The following is a 17,129-nucleotide window of genomic DNA, read 5'->3' as shown; positions in this document are numbered from 1 at the left end:
TTCCGGGTTCTGTAGGATCACTATCAGGCAAGAAATGCCCTTTCCAGGCATCGGTGTGTGGTTTGATGCAGTGCTTGGGTGGCATGGAAGGGGATACATCAGACTTAGCAAACAAGAAAACAGATAGTTTGAACATCCATAATTTTTCAAGTACCAAATATGTAACTTCCCTAATTTGTCACAGTTGGCTGCAGAAATAATAATTTACAGGAAAATGAGGAGAACTCATGACTAATAAAAACTGGCATAACTTCCCTGCAGTCGCATTAGTTATACTGAAATGATCTTTTATGTTGCTAATGATTCTGTTTGTGCAAAGGCACAGTTTTTCCCCCCTTCCCTGCAGATGAAGTGTTTTTCTCATTAAAATTTAGCTCACAGATGTCTACATGAGTTGCTTTTACCTCTTTGACTGCAACGTGCAAACTCATCAGATAATATTAAGATGGACCAGAAATAAATAAATAGGGAAGACTAATAGCTCCACAACACTTTTTTTCCAGTATCCAAATCTCAGTTATGCAAGGAAACAAGAATAGGATACATTCTAGTGTTCGTATTTGAGATATTTTTTTTTTTCAGAAAAACATATCTGGGAGAGGAAGATTTTTTGTAGCACAGCACAGCCAAAGTAAAGGGCACACTTTTTTTGAATTTGCTTTATAGATCAGTCTCCGCATCCTACCTTTCACAGTGAATCAGCGTGCTAAGGTGAGCTGAATACAGAGCTAATGTTACACAGCTTTTCTTCAGCACCTTTTAACACCTGTTTTATCTGTTAATGGCTTAGTGCCAGTTCCATGATTTGACTTTGGGTTATTTTCATCTTACTGAAATGTCAGGAATGATAAGCTATATATAAGTAAAATCCCAGAAATATCACACCACAGTACTGTGCTAGGATAGTCAATAACTATCAAACATTTTTCACTCCCTTTTTATATTTGGTTTAATTTCTTTTTACATCTTATAGATAGGTAGCTGAACATTTTTCAGCTAAGCAGACATTCCCGCACTATTACAATTAGAGAAAAAAAAATCTGTTTTCTTCCAGCCCAGCCTCAACCTTAGAGCTTCATGCTTGGAGACTGGGACATACAGTGATATTGCAAGATTTTTTACAGCAAGCAAGGCCAAGTTAACTCAGTCTTTGGATGGGAAACCTTCACCAAAGTTAGCCTGCTGAAGAAAGCCGTGCTGAGGATGAAGGTACTTCTGCAACATGCGATCTGGCTCCACTGTGCGTGAGGACCAGTGTCTGCACAGAGCATTCCTCACAGGGAGAGGAGGAAAACCATGGAAGAACATTCAAGTACTCTCAATGCAAACAAGGACGGTTACAGCAACCATCACTACATCTCCCCGTCGCTAGCTGGGAGAGATGGTGAGCGAAAGCAAACCTTTATCCACCTCAACAGATGTTGCTAGGGTAAAGATGAACAGCTTGTGGATTTGTCTGGGTTTTACGAGCAAGAACTCTGTGGTGAGGAGGGTACTCACATGGATAGCTGCTGGGGAGAACCTCTCGGCAGAGGTGGGGCTGAGACGTAGGCAAAGAGTGCTTGCTACATATGGAATACATTGAAAACAGGATGATTTGGTGAAGGAGAAAATGAATTGATGATGGAGCAACATGACATGGTTATGCTGGAAGAAGTTTGATGAAGAATGCATACAGATACTGGCCAGCAGCAGCAATGCTGTCTGCCATTTTCTTCAGTAATTTTCCAAGTACTGGGAAGGCAGGAGAAAAGAAGCCTGTGAGGTTTCATTGTGGTTGTTTCCATCTGACATTGCTTTTATTACCTGGCCACACTGACTGCTGAGCTACCACTGATCGATCACCTCACCCGGAACGTGAGGGAATGCCGCACCCCAGACGGTAATGCGTAAACACTGTCTTCATATTTATAAGTGCAAAAAATCACAAATGGAGTCAAGAGAGTCAATAGTCAGTCTAGCTAAATCAACAACTGGTTAGTTTTATCAGTTATATTAAATGGACAGAAATCAATGTTCTTCAAATCTACTCTATTTATAAAAGAACATAAATGCCTTTAGGTGTTTTGATTTATCAGACAATTTATATAGAACATTTTGTTAAAAGAAGAAGATATTAATCTTCTGTTCCTCCTCAGACAAGATTTAGCAATATTTTACAATCCGTGTATAGGAAGAGAGATAAAGGCATGTTCTGAGAAAGCAAATGCCATCAATAAAATATAAAATAATTTATTCAAGATAACAAGTCTGCCCTCCCCTCAAGAATTTCTGAAAAAAGCCCATATATTTTCATCTTACTGATCTCAGAATTTCCTACTTTTGCATTTTCCTTTTGGTATTTCAGATCCCCACCTCTAGATTTTACAAAAGATGGACATTATTTCTTCCTAGGAATGTCATACTAGACCTCTAAACATTTCATAACGCCAAAAATACTGCATTTTTTAAGTGCTAGTAAAAAGCAGTGACTGGAAGCTGAATCTGCAAAAGGGGGAAAGGGCCACCACGCTCAGCTTTGCAGGCTCTGGTTGCTTGCCTGGTGCAAGGCAGGTTGTGGCTTTAAGCTTCGCTCCTAGATTACATGTGGCAAAAGCTGGTGAACAAATGAGGCTCTTAAAGTAGCCAACAGAACAAGACAAGGGCCATATCTCAACCCCCTTTTGATTTTTTTAATGCCTTACTCCAGGCTGCAAAAGATTGGAATTTCGTGGTATTCACCACCATATCCTTCCCTTAACTGTGCAAGACCTTTCAAAAATTAAGCAGTGTCACTGTGAAAAGCAGAGAGTTCTGATCTGTTCCCCCTTTTCCCCCACGGAGAGTGTAGGAGAGACTGATTCACTTTTCTTCATCCAAAGGTGCTCAGATCCACATTCCTTGCCTAGGAACGTAATCCCCAAGGCTATTAGTCATGTGGGGATGCTCTACTGTCCTTACAGCAAACAAACAGTGTGGCCAGAGACAATGAGAAGCTCCCTACATGAGTGGTGAGACACCCGTCGGAAGGTGGGGAACCCTCCTTGCCCAACAGCAGCATTGATAAAGCAGGACTATTGCACATCTAATTAGTTTTTTTTAGAGAACCCCATTTATCTCGGATTTCAGCTGGCAACTTGATCAGCTACACCACCGCAACTTGATCAGCTACACCACCACAACTTGGAAAAGTCTGCTAAAGTGCAAGAAATCCCAGAGTTTTCCATGGGTCACATACTCCTCAACGCCTGCACACTAAGCCTGACACTCCTAGAAAATTTTGGACTTCCTGGCCACACCATGCCCTTTTGGATGCGCATATGCCATAGGTCTGGTGCTGGCAGGCAAACTGTGCACAAATGTATTGGGGGTAACAACAGACTAAAACAACACTTGCATGCAAAGTGGGGCTTACTGCTGCTCACTACACTGCCAGTTGTTTCTGTCCAGGGTATGCCAGACGGAAATACAGAAGTGCTGCATAAAGCATCAAAACATCAAGCTGTGCAGGATTCAAACTATGTAGTAAACCCAACCACAAGGTGAGACAGTCATTTCCCTCTCTCTCTCCTGCTTCCCTCCGTGGCTTTATTATTCTGCACTGCGCAAAGCAGCTTTAGCAAAAGAGGGGGAAGGCAGGTCCTTCCAGGCTGGCCCTTGGTGGGAAAACTTTCTGTTAGTTGATTAATAAGGTTCAGAGGAAACTGCGGTGTTTACCTGTACAGAATTAATATTTCTGTACTTCCTACATGTAAGAACATTTGCATGCAATGTTATTTACAAGTTTCTGAGCAACTTCTAATTCAGAAAACCATACCAATAAAAAACGTATGGGAAGGACCTTGAGGTAGCTTTTCACTAGAAATATGGTCAATGGGGGAACAGATGGCTCTTGGTCACTGGCTTACATTCCCTGACCTCAACTTTACTATACGAACTTGTTTACTTACTGGTGATATTACCAGAGGCTAAAACAGAATGTGCTAAAGACTGACTGTCCTCCCTCTGCCCAGGTCAGGACTAAGACCCAGTGGTAGAGCAGGGAAGGGATAAACAAGAAATGAAAGTCCAAAAGCCACCTTTGGAAAACCATATCCATACACAGCATACATCAGGGGCATCAACTGGATACAGACCTACCATGCAACCTCACTCCTGACAGGAGAGCTCTGTCAGACCTCCAAAAAGAAGAATAATATTTGGTATGGGGAAAGGATAGTGGTATTTCTTCCATACAAAGGAGGAGAACAGGGGCACGCATGTATGTCCCCTTCAGCAGGTATGCCATGAGATGGTCCTTTTAGATGGTGATGCATCTTTTCTTGCAGAGAGTTTTCACAGACTAGGCTGTTTTGAAAGAGAAGTAGTATCTGCCCGTCTTCTCCCTGCTCCCTCTAACCGGGGCAGCCAGGAATGGTGAACCTTAATTTGGAAAAATACTACCTGAGGGCACAGAAGGAGGCCTGAGTCAGAGGAAAGGAAAATAGTTAAGTGGATTAAATGAGATGAGCTCATGAAATGTCTTCATAAACAGAAATGACAGGCTATCTTGGGAAAATAAATTTTCCCTAAGCATACCTGACAGCAGAAGCTGACTGATCAAATTGGAGCAAATGTTTAGTGAAACGGACAACGACAAAAAGCCAAGTAAGGCTCTCCTCTGGACTCAGCAAAACAAACCAAGTAAGGGAAAACACACAGGCCGTACTAAGGAAAAATCCACATTCATGTGTGCAACAGCCCAAACTGTCATCCCAGCTACTTGCAGAGGAGCTTGAGTGCAGTGAGAACAAGACACCAGCTTCGGAGAGCCTTGACAAAAGCATGGGCTTTACCTTCCTGGCACCAAGCTCCTCATTCCTCATGTTCCAGATGTGAAACCCATTCTGGTCAGACTACAAATGTATCAAGTTTTATAAACACTAAAAAAAAAAGCAATCAAACCTCTACTGCTGTTCAACATTGCACATTTTGAGAATGATCTTTGGGCTGGCTGTCCACACACAAGCGGAAATGTTCACATCTTTTTTATGTGCAGAAGCTTCCTGCTATTTCTGCACAATATTCTTCCTAAACAACAGTCACTTGACTTCCAAAAGTCACTTTTTCATCACTGGCTTTTGTTTTGTCAAGCTCAATAATCAAGAAAATGGATGTCAGGGTTTACACATGTTTCTGAGACCCTCCCAACACAGAACAAAATCTTGATGGAAACAGGAATCCTACATGATTTTCTCTCAACAAGCCACAACCAGCTCAACCACTTGACGTCACAACCAATTCAAACTATTCAGAGTACAAACTGATTTCTCCAGGTTACCATGACTTTTTAGTTAGCATTTATACAGTATCAGTTCCTATTTGAAATAATAAATGTCAGCTTTTAGAGCCTACAGAGGATTACCAAAGCAGAAACCTTAATACTTTGCAAATCAGACTGTTTAGAAAAGCCAATGGATTATTAATATCCTGAACAAAATTTTTGGATCCCAATACGTTAAAACTTTGCCTGATATCCTTGCTTTACAAATGAATGCTGCTTAAAACCAGGAGATCCAGATAAAATTACTTAACACACCTTGACCAACAAACTATCTGGGTACCCCCAGAACTTTATGGACCACTTATCTCCTTGTAAAGGCAGTTCAAGCACAGCAAGATTAAGCACACCACCACACATTAAGTTCAAGCACACCTCTATCCCAGTCTTTTCACACCTTAAAAAAAAAAAAAAAAAAAAAAGAAAGAAAGAAAATAAAAAGCACCAAATCATGATAACAAGACTCTAAATAGCTCAAAGTCAATCACAGAGGGACTTCCAGGCAGAGCCATCAGGGAAGAAAGCTGTGAGGCTGCTGACAGAAGACTCCCATGCAAATCAAGAGGTACAGACCCAGTGTGCCATGCTGCCTTGATTCCTACCTGTGCTGCTGTTTACAGCCCAAAATAGGAGCCACAGCACAGACTGGGCTTGGAAGAGCTTGGGCTGGGGAGGCAAAATGGTCATTTACTGTTACCACTTTCAGCCTGCTGGGTTGTAAATGTTAAGTTATGCCACGGATCCTGCTTCAGGATTTTACACTGAATGGCTTATCCTGTCTCACATAGGAAGTCTGCAGCAAAGCTAGAACTGGACCTGGAGATCCAGATTTCACCTTTCCTTTCCTAATCATAGCTCCAAGTCTTCCCTGATACAGGGAAAATGGGAGTCTGTTTAATTCCAAGTGTAGGTGTGAATTTTACGGTTTGCAGGTATGTCTTTATCTGATGACTTCAAAGGTTTCCATTAATAAAAAAAAATAATTGAAGAAGCTTCCTCAGAGTTTCTCCTTAACAGACCTTAGACTGCAATTGTAGGTGTTTTCATTGGAGAAATAAATAGTGGGATTTTTGCTAAGGAAATAATGAGCTTCATGTTGATAAATAATTTTCTGGCAAATGTCTGTCAACACACATTTTAAACAAGAAAACAATCATTTTTTGGATAAATCTACAGCTTCTATGTTCAGAGTCTTCTGTGGGAAGTCTTCCCCTCTGGGTAAACTGAACTTTTGTATTGAAAAGGAGGGAGCATGGGCTGTAAAAGTGCTTTCATCTATGTGCACAATAGTTCAACTTCCTCTCTTAAAAAAATAAAAATTAAAAAAACCTCACCACCACCACCACCACCACAACCCAAGAAGAGAGGATTATTTCTCTCTCCCTTTTCCTTCATCATGATCTTTCTTACACCTTGCCGCAGGCTATCCTGTCATTTTCAGATTTTTGATTCCCTCATGAAACAGACACACTAAGTATAATCTTTCTCACAGATGTTACCGAAAACACCAGGGAGTCAGGCTTGTGCCTATCTAACCATGCGATGTATTTATATTCTGTCTACATAAGTATGTCTGAGAATTAACAACAACAACATTTTTCAAGTTTTCCAACGAAAAGCTGTCTCCAAGTACAGGGATGACTGTGCCATAAAATTAAGCCACACAACCTACCACAGGCTATGAACCAACCAAGAATTTAGGTGTAAGATTGAAGAGTTACGATGGATTTAGTACAAGAAGTTGTATGCTAAAATATATGGGTATATCCAAGTGCTACGTGGAGGTTTTGCTCTACACGCCTTGCCAAGTAAGAGTCTACATTGCTTTAAGTCAAATGTTAAAGTGCCAACAACCAGGTTGACCAGGGGAGCTGAAGACAAGCAGAGCCTACACCATAGCTTTCCAACACGAGTGGGAACTATGACATGAAGTAAAATCCCCAAACTAGCAGCAACTATTGCAAATAGATAGAAAAAAATCAATGAAAATTGGTCAAACCTGATCAAAAGCATGGATTTATAGATGTAACAAAAGAACGCTGTCCTTTTGGAAGGTCAGTCAGTATTTCTTTTCACTCTTTTGAGCCTCTCTGGTTATTTATATATAGCATATACATAGAAATAGGTGCACCTATTTTGTCTAATTAAGCTTAATCCAGTCTTACCTGGCAAGTCCATATTGATGTGATAATGAATCCATCATCCCTGAAGACGTTGAAGATTTCAATGATCCCCCGTGAATAACCAAACACAGAGATACTAGCATCTGATACAGCCAAGTTAAATGTGAGGTAGTCGGTGGGCTGCAGAACATGTCTTTGTTTATACAGGACAAAAATCACAATACTGTTTCCAAACCAAGACAGCCAGCCTGGAAAAAAATTAAATAATTAAATCCATTAAATCAAAAAGCACATAAAGCAAGAAGTGGTTTGGTGTGTAAATGTGTGATGTCTCTTCCAAAATTACCCTTTTGTTCAATTAGAAACGTATTCAACCAGAGTATCCACTGGAAAGCCTATGCACAAAGCCTTTTTAAGTAGCTGGGTACATTTCAGAAGCAGGAACAAGTGAATAACTCCGGCAGTAAAACAGAACAAACACAAAGAGCTGCTGCTGCATCTACTGAAGATCCACGGTTTAAAGGCCTAGAGAGTTTTTTTTTTTTCCTAAGTGGACAGATGAAATTCTTGAAATGCAACACCTGGGAAAAAAAGGAAAGAGGAAAGAGTGGTAGAGTATAGCAGAGACTAGAAACAATCTGCCGAAAGCTGCAGCTGTTTAGGTATGTTGTATAGAATAATGGATATGGGAAGTTCACACACATAGCTGGAGAGCTGCTTTACCAGTCCTCTCCCGAGACGTGCAGATAATACGATTACATTTCTTCTCTCAGAGCAGTCTAAGATCTCCTTGCGGCAAAGCCTGTCCCAGGTGGGAACATTTTTCAGTAATACACCTGATAATCTGTATGAAGAGAACATTCAGAACAGACCTTTCAGAAGCTTTCAAGGCTTTAAAATTTATTTTTAGACAATTGTGTCCTCTCTTAACTCTCCAGGAACAGAAATGCCTGACTCTAATTACATGAGGAAAACACAAGGGAGATGAGTGTAAATCTGGTGAAAACCAGCCGCTTACTCAGCTGGAGAGACCTAGAGTTTCCAAAAGTGCACGGCTATTGCTTCACCCATCAGTGCAAGACCCTGGTAGGTTGCATCCCGCTTTTTGGAATGACATAGACATAGAAACAAATGAGTTTTAACAAAATGTTTACTCATAAGTGTTGGGCTCAGTATTGAAAATGGGGCTTAGTCAGTGTGTGGGATGGCTTCAGGGTGGCTGCTGCAGTAGGGCAGCACAGCAGGTTGGGCAGCACCTGGCTCCATGTTGGTGGCTCCCGTTTGCACCCCCAAACCAGCTCTGCCACTGCCGAAATAGGTGACCTCTCTTCACCTTGGCAATGTGGAGCCAAACACCACCTCTTTTGCATACCTGAAGCCTAGGGCAGGTTTAGGAGCCCAGCAGCTGATAGTTTTGTTCCCCACAGTTGATGCCAGGGTACAACATTTACTACCAGGCAAGGGAGAAAAGAGTTGATCCACAGCTCTCTGTTGTAGTGGTGCATCTCATCCTCTCCCCTGGGCCGCTCTTCAAGTGACTTAACCTAAACCACTCGTTCGTGACATCTATCCAGGCACAAGCAGTAGATTTTCCCAGGCAAGGGTGCTGTATGTCGACACAGTAAGAGGTGAATACGTGCACTGAAGAGGGACATGACACGATGGTGTTGCACAGCACCTGTGGATATTCAAAGGAGTTCACGAGATGAAAGGCGGCTGATAAGTTTAATGTTGTAGCAAGAGGAACAGCTGTCTTCCTTCGGGAAGCGTCAACAGCCCCATATGTCTGGAACCCAGCACTTCACTGCTGGGCTGCCTTGGCTAGAAAGGGAGGGGAGGAAATTGCCTCTGAACCTCCAGGCCATCTGGGAGCATCACAAGCTGAAACACCAATGAGCAAAGTGCTTGTTCTCCAAACAGAGAGGCTGGGTACTTACCGCCTGGTGAGGTGCTCTGGGTAGTCTGGAGTGGGAGGGGAGGTGGCTGATGGGGCAGTCCCTGTATGCCATGATGAACTGCGTTTTCTGTGGAGCAATTTCCTTTAAATAACTTTTCTCTGCAAAACTGCCAAGCTGCTGCTGCTCTGGCTTGCTTAGCAAATACACATGGTTTACTAAAGAGCTTTTGAACCAGGAAGAGCTGACACGTTGGCATATGGTATTAACCAGAAATAGTCACTGGTGCAAAGATACACTAAGATACATACATATATTTTAGATATATCTCGTTATAAGGATAAGATCAATAATAATAAATACATCTTATTCTGGCCACTAGGTGACAATGTTTCTTAATCAAGTCTCGTTCCCAACAGCTGCACACAGTTTAAGTCAGGAATTGTTTCTGGCTTTTGTCTGAGTCTAGGTATTATACATAAACAGGCACAACAGGGCACTGGAGGAGCAGGGCTTTGGGAATGCATCAGGACAGTCTGCAGTGCAAGCCTAGTAGTTGTTTGCGTACATCAGTTCTATCTTCTGTAAGGTAAGATAGTTTTCAAGATAGAAGGCACAGAAATATTTTCCCTGTCACTATGAAGTGCTAAAATGGCAGAGAAAATAAAATGGCACCTCTTTTGTAAATAGCAAAGATTTGCCAATACAGTGTAGCGGATAGGAGGGCTACCCCCGAGGTGTCGGACTCGCACTTTCTGGGAATGTACAGGGCAAATTCCTCACCTAGCCTGGAGGAAAAGGGAGTTTTCAGTTAAAGTATCTTAAGGAAAAAAAATTGAGCAAAACATGTAAAATAACAATACGCATTTTAGATGGAGATGACAGAGACACAGTATTTGTGATCATTTTTTAGACCTACATTCACACACCGAGGGTGCGGATGAGGGGAGCATTGAGGGACATAAGGTGACAGAGTGGGTACGACTTCTGCATGTAGGCCCATTCCGTTTAACCAAAGCAAGCAGAGAACCTGTGCTGGCATATCCAGCCCCTAAAATGTCTGATCTGTCTGGGTAGTAGACCGTATTAATACTGTGATAAAAAACCTGGAGGAACACAATTCTCAGTAAATCATGGAGCAACAAACCAGGGTCACATAAAAGTGCTATCAGCTGGAGCAGTGACTATGGGACACCAGATCTCTGCGCCACACCATCAGACTGATGTGCTGGTCTGCCATTGCTGACTATATTGACTGAATATTTTTTAAAAAACAAAACCACGATACAAAAAACTACCAAAAAGCAAACCACGCCAACCAAAAGAACACCTCAAACCAAACAACCTCCCTGCCTGCCTTCCCCCAGAGCCTGACAGCACAAGGACGAAGGCTGAAGCTGCAAGGCGAGGAAGCACAGCAGTAGCTCTGACGCTCAGCCAGGGCAGGGATCTCCTCAGCTGCAGTGTGCGCCTCAGATCACAGGTGGATCAAGAGCCCACAAAGAAACCTCTGAACTTCGAGGTGCTGTAAGACCTTGGTGTCACCAGGTGGCATCTCAGTAACACAGAAAAACAACCGAGAGAACTAGTTTCATATTTTGCAAGCTGCCAGCAATATTCACTCATAAGAGCATATGGGGGAAAACCCAACCCAACCAACCCAAAATCCAGCCCCAGCACCTTAAGGTAATCCTGGTGAGGAAGGCCAGGTTCCAAGTGAGATGAAAACGTGGCTGAAAGAGGGAAAAATAGCAAACTGGAAGAAACTGAGTACTTTCACCCGACGTAAGGTTCAGAGAGGAATCACCACATTTCCTCCCCTAAGCTGTAAGGCTGTCTGATATGGGCTGCTTGTCAACAAGAGATGCTGGCCCTTTTGAAGTGGCAAAATACACAGATAACATCCAGTTACTGAAGTTCATTAACACAGGGCAGGACTGAGAGCAGGTGCTGTGAGACTGGCAGTATCAGAGTAGTACAGGTTAAATGACTATGGATAAATGCTAAATACTGAACAGCTAAGAGTCACCTTTACCCCCTCAGATACCCACAGGAAAGTACTTGGTACCACATTTGCAGACATTGGGGGGTCGGAGGAATAGGATGGACAGCAATATTAAAAATGTTGTGTTGCCCTTATATTATTCACTAATAAGCCATCCCCTGTAGTAATACCCCCTAATAGAGCATTTTAATCCACAGTTGCTAAAGTGCTCCACAAAGGAGGCTGGTGGTGTTATCCATGATTTCTGGGGGAGGCACAGGAAGGCTGCCAAGCAAGCTGGTGGTGGTCAGGGACCGAAACCCTGTTGACAAAGTCCTGCATCAGCGTGCTGCCTGCCAGCCTGTGCACAGTAAGCACCAAAAAGCAGCCAGCCAGAGTGACTCAGGATATTGAAAATCTCTCTGCTGAAAACAGATTGTTTAACTCTTGGACTAGCTAAAAGGGAGCACAACAATTTTACACAGATTTCTGCCAAATCACTCAAGCCTGAGCACCCAGATATACTCTGTTTTTCTCTCATGTACCTGAGATTGCCTTTGAACAAGCAGTAAACACCTGAGGCTGCAGGCAGTTTCATTGTTAACATTCAATTTATGTTTTTGCAGAGTTAAATTTGGTATGAGGGAATTGATAGCTCCGAGCTGATCATCCACATTTCCAATAGATGACTGCATCTGTGCCCAGCTAAGATAGCTTATTATGCTTTATACCTAAACTGGTTCTTATGAGACATTGTTGCATGGCTTTTACTTGTAAAATCTGACAAGAATGAATTAGAAAAATGGGTGTTACACCTCACCCATCTGCAGTTTAAAATATACATGGAACCTTAAGTAGACGAATTGAAGAAATGAGAGCAAAAGTCGAAGGCAGTGTCGTAAGACAAGCTACGCTTTTCCCTGAGCAAAATAACCTTATCTCCAAGACAGAAATTGCACTGAGCATCTAGATATAGAGCAGGCATGAATGAAGTCAATTACTGATTCAGCTACCTATACAAAAGCATAAATGCCTATCTGAAGAGGTTTGCTGTAAAAGGTTTTCAGACCTGAAAACTTCATTTAAAACATTATTAAAACCTAGAGAATTTGGAAAGCTGTCATTAACTATTGCAACTGTGAAGTGACCCTGCTTTGTTTTTAGTCTTTGCTGCTAATTATGCATACACGATACCATATCCAGGGCACATTGCCAGTTTTGGCATGAAGGAGAAGAGTCATCATGTTTTAGACTTGACAACGTGTGGAGAGATTATTTGTTCATAAATGCGATCATTTTGCGGATGAATGTTTTGTGAATAGCTTACTTCCTTTCCCACCTTCTCAGATTTATTTGTCAAACAGTGTCCCAAAATTACACTCATTCTGTCACTTGTCAAATAAGTGTACTATTACCATTCAGAAATGTGTGCCACTTAAAGGCATGTTTGGGTTTTGTGGTCTGTTCCAGTTTTCTGATGGGATTGGTAATGCTCTCAGCATGCCTTTCTGATTTAAACACTCACACAAAGTCAGAATTTGTTCTCTAGCAAATATTCTCTCCTACTGACTTAAGATTTCCGTTTCTGCTAAGCATTCACTCTAACAGCCCCAGTTAACTGTGAAACTAGGGAAAATGAGGACAGAACAGATTTGGTAGAAATGCAGAAAAGAACAATTTACTTAAGAATTCAAAGTAATAATCATGAAGAAAAAAATGCTTTATTCTGCTCCCCCCCGAGTCTGTTTGACTGAGCTAGCAGCTGTGGACAGTACTTTTAAACTGCACCTAATAATTTAAACTATACAAGGACTATCCACAGTACTATACCACTTAAGGCACAGGCAAAAAGGGGTCAGATGTCATGCTAGCAACAGGACAAGCTCCCACCTGTCTGTCAAAGACAGTTCTGAGCTCCTGCAAGGAAGGATGGAAACAGTGCTGCCTTCAGAAAGGGGATGCTGACGCAGCTGACCTAACGAAAGGTAACACAGTGGCTGCTATCACCTGCAGATAGTCCCTCCAAGCATGCTACGGTGGCTCACTGCTATGGGATTGGCACTGCATTTTGCCCCCACTTTGCCTGTCCCCTGGCCAAAGCATTAGCAAGGAAAATGATGGAATGGTGACTCGGACGCCAAGCAGCAGTGCAGTGATCTCAAAATCCCTCAGCATCTGCAAAATGCATTCATGCACTTTGATGCTAGCATGCAATACCTATTCCAGTGCAGGCTTTGAGCTCAGCTTCCAGGCAGTGTGCTGAGCACCCCTCTGTCTGGATCTGATACAGCCTGGCTGATGTATGATGTACAACACACGCATTAGTGTCCTGCCTGTCACGTATGACATCTGCAACCTGTGACAAGAGAATTTCCAGAAGGGGACATGCAAAGAGGACTCATCTCAGCAAAAAGTGTTAGATCGTGGTTCTTTGATATTTACGTCAAGATGTGGGACTGTGGGAAAGCTTAGCCAAAGATCGTTTTTTTGGACTTTATCTTGCAAAGAGGAAGATATTCAGAGGAAGCCCATCTTCCGGGTAAGTGCTAACACCAATCACATACATTCCTTTGATGTTGGAAATGTATGTCAGCATTCACAAAAAGCTTCACGGGTATATTTAGATTCGAAAGAGAAGACAACATGTAGCAATCACAAAGTGTAATCACTGCAGCTGTTTTCCAAGGCTTCAAAAAACCAAAAGCATGAAATACAAACATCTTTGGGTCTTTCTGTAAGGAAGTATCCACAGACTTCCGCAAATGCAGATTGTCTTTCCAAACCCCTAAAGAAAGGCAGGTACAGGAAGGTAATGCATGGACTGGCCTTTGTCCTCTGCTGCCAGAAGGGCAAGAGGGTGTCTGCATAACAGAATACTTTGTTCTGCTGCATCACTGCTCCCCAGATAGGTTTATGTACACCAATAACTTGGTCTAAGAGCTATAAATTGTTATGGTTGCTGCTTGCAGAAGTGCAGTAACCAACTTCTGAGGAGAAAAAGACATGAGGACTTTTCTGATTTATGTATTACTAACAATTTTTTTCAGAAGTTCTTATTGCATAAAGGTATACCTACCTCATTACATTTTAATCAGATCCATGCTACACAACTTGGAGTAATGCTATTGCTGGTTATATATACTTTGCAAGAAATGCAACTTAAGTTTTGAATCTGGAGCTAAGCTTCAAGAATAGCAGCTATGACATAGCAAGGACTTGTAAGCTTGACAGAAAGATCTGGAGCAATCAAAAACCAACGGATGTGCAACCAAAAAGTTCAAGCACCTAAGTACTTGAAGAAAGTATTTGCTAGAAGATGTGGTGTCACCATTAAGAAGAAGCAGAGGAAAACACCTCTGTTGGTCAATTGATGGAAGAAGTTTGAACTGCCAGCGTGATACAAAGGCAACACTAGGGGGATCAGTAGAGGTGGGAAAGTGTAAATATTAATGTGAATGGCAACGACAAGATCTTGCTGGGATGCTGTATTCAGTCTTGGCTATAAGTTTAAAAAAAAATAAAAAAATGGCCAGGCTAAAAAAAACAGTGTAAAAGGCTGCTAGGATGATATGCTGGAATGACAAGGGAAAGGATATTATGATAGGAGATGATTAAATTCAAATTAAAAAAAAACCAACAAACAAACCAAAACCAACCAAACATCCCCCTGCCACACACTTGCTTAGTATAGGAGTACAAAGGTACAAACATACCACAGGGTATGATTGCTCCTTCAGGAACACAGACTGGACATAGGATGTTAACAGCAGGGAAATAAATAAATAAATAAATAAATTAAAAGCAGTGACAAAAAATATATAAAGTTAGTATGATCACTGTAGCTAAGAACTTGGGGAAAGGCTGCTAAGCAACAGAGAAACACAATCGGGAACAGGCCATCAACTGGAGGAGCAGTAGAAACACCAAAAAAACCCTGGACAGTTATATGAGCAAGCATGATAGCTTCGTAAATGAGATTACATATTGTCACAGCAGGGGGCTGGCCTAGCTGACCTAACGTGTTCTTCTGTAGTCTTAAGGGCAACTTCATTAGCTGATGGTGCAGCCATTTCCCAGCCCCTCATAAAGGGACAGGCAGATGTGAACAGACTGGGGATAAATTGAAACAATTCTGATTTACCTTATGGGCACTCTTCTAAAAGTCTTCTAAGATAGAAGCCACACATTTTACTGCTAGAATCCCTCTTTTCATTCTAAACACAACTTTTTCCTCCCTGGTTTCTATAGGTAAGAAAAGAAAGTCTCGTGTAAACATATTGAAATACTTAGCATTTTACATTGTAACTTCTACAGATCTTTCTCAAGCATAAGCTGAGGGCTACTAAGCTACTTGAAATACATAATAAGCTTAGAAAAAGAAAAAAATCTGTTTAGAGCAATCATTTAAAACAGAAACGTTTTTGTATATGCTGTTTATAAGAACAGATTTAATAAAAGTTACGCTTTCTTGCATTTTCCTGTGAGGTTTTATGGTTGGAAATTTTGATTACCTAACAAACCTGCACTCTTGGAAGTTCCATAAAGTTTCCTTGTATCCTGCAATGAGCCTGCCACAAATAGACAATATTTGAACAAACAAACCGAAAGCGCTCTGAAATCGAAGTGAATTCATATTGGGTGCCATTTTCAAATCCTTATTATACACTGAAAATAGCTGTCTTGCAGCAGAACCAAAATAAACACATGGTACTGTGACTGCTAACGCAAGACAATGTTCTATTGCTTAGATCTTTCATAGGTCCTGTTTGAAGAAGATTATTTCTATTGCATCAAATGTTTAAAGCAAGAGCAGTACAAAGAGTTAAAAAAAAATGTTTAAAACTACAGAACTGTATTTTCTGTCTCTGCAGGAGGTAATTGTAGGACGCCAACTGACTGCCAGCAGCCAAAACGCTGGAAATCACAGAACATTCATTTAGTGCTACCAGAACACAAGAAGATACAGAAGTATTATGTACTTCTGATAAGGTACTTTTTTCTCTTCTCACATATTAAGTATAGTGAACATTAGTTAAAAGTTTACAGGCTTGACTATTTTTTTTTCTTCGAGATGCCTGCATTGATTATTAATCTCTTTTTAACAAATGAAAGCTGTACCTCTGATCTTGTAATAGCTGCAGAAAAAAGTTGTGTTTTCTAACATCCTGTTCCATTAGGGTTGAAATCCAAACGCATCACTTCGAACTTTATACCAAACTCTACTTAGGAGTGTCCTTTCACATCCCAGCTGAATACATACCTAAAGCCAGTAGGTAGAAACCTATGATAGTCTCTCCTTGCTCTGTTACAGCTGCCTCCCTGCTCAGAAAACTGATGTTGTTGTTCCTCCAAGGTGCCTGTGAAGAAGACTGACCAGGCATTTTCAGCGGAGCTTATGACTCAGAAATTGCACTTCCCTCAGTGTGTCCCAGAAAAATAAAATGGTTCCAGCCTTTTCCTCAGTTTCTGCTCCCTGTATTCAAGGGAGCTCTTCAACAAGACTAATGATCTAAAGAAGGAAATCTCAAGGGACAGGAGCTTTGCAGCCCTCTGACCTGTTCTTCTTCAGTAATCCTATCTATTAATACAGCCTGTGAATCTGCAGCCAGCACAAGACGGCAGATTTCCTCATATCCTTATTACTGCTACCTGCACAAACCTTTAATGAAGAGTGTGTATCTCTCAATCAGACAAATTCCTTTAAAACAGGGTGATACCACATAACCTACAGGCTCACAGGCATACCCACAAACATAATTTTAATTTAAATGAAACTGAGGAAAAATCTCATACAGCTCTAAAAAAAACCAACCACGCATCAAAAACCC

At 41.5% G+C, this 17,129-nt stretch overlaps 1 protein-coding gene across 1 annotated transcript in view; it reads right to left on the bottom strand.

Annotated features, from left to right (window-relative positions):
* Window positions 1-16,861, bottom strand: part of LOC101910417 (opsin-5-like) — a 31,723-nt gene extending 14,862 nt beyond the window's left edge. The window contains exons 1-2 of the mRNA XM_013300235.3: window positions 16,562-16,861; window positions 7,465-7,670 (exon numbers count right to left, since the gene is read on the bottom strand). Of these exons, the coding sequence (XP_013155689.1) occupies window positions 7,465-7,670; window positions 16,562-16,682 (327 nt within the window). The 5' untranslated portion in view covers window positions 16,683-16,861. The remainder of the gene's footprint in view (window positions 1-7,464; window positions 7,671-16,561) is intronic.
* Between the last annotated feature and the right edge of the window lie 268 nt (window positions 16,862-17,129).

The sequence above is a fragment of the Falco peregrinus genome, chromosome 11, assembly GCF_023634155.1.
Source record: "Falco peregrinus isolate bFalPer1 chromosome 11, bFalPer1.pri, whole genome shotgun sequence".
NCBI lineage: Eukaryota > Metazoa > Chordata > Aves > Falconiformes > Falconidae > Falco > Falco peregrinus.
Note: the sequence above shows the minus strand (reverse complement) of the source record. Positions and strands in the feature narration are given on the sequence as shown.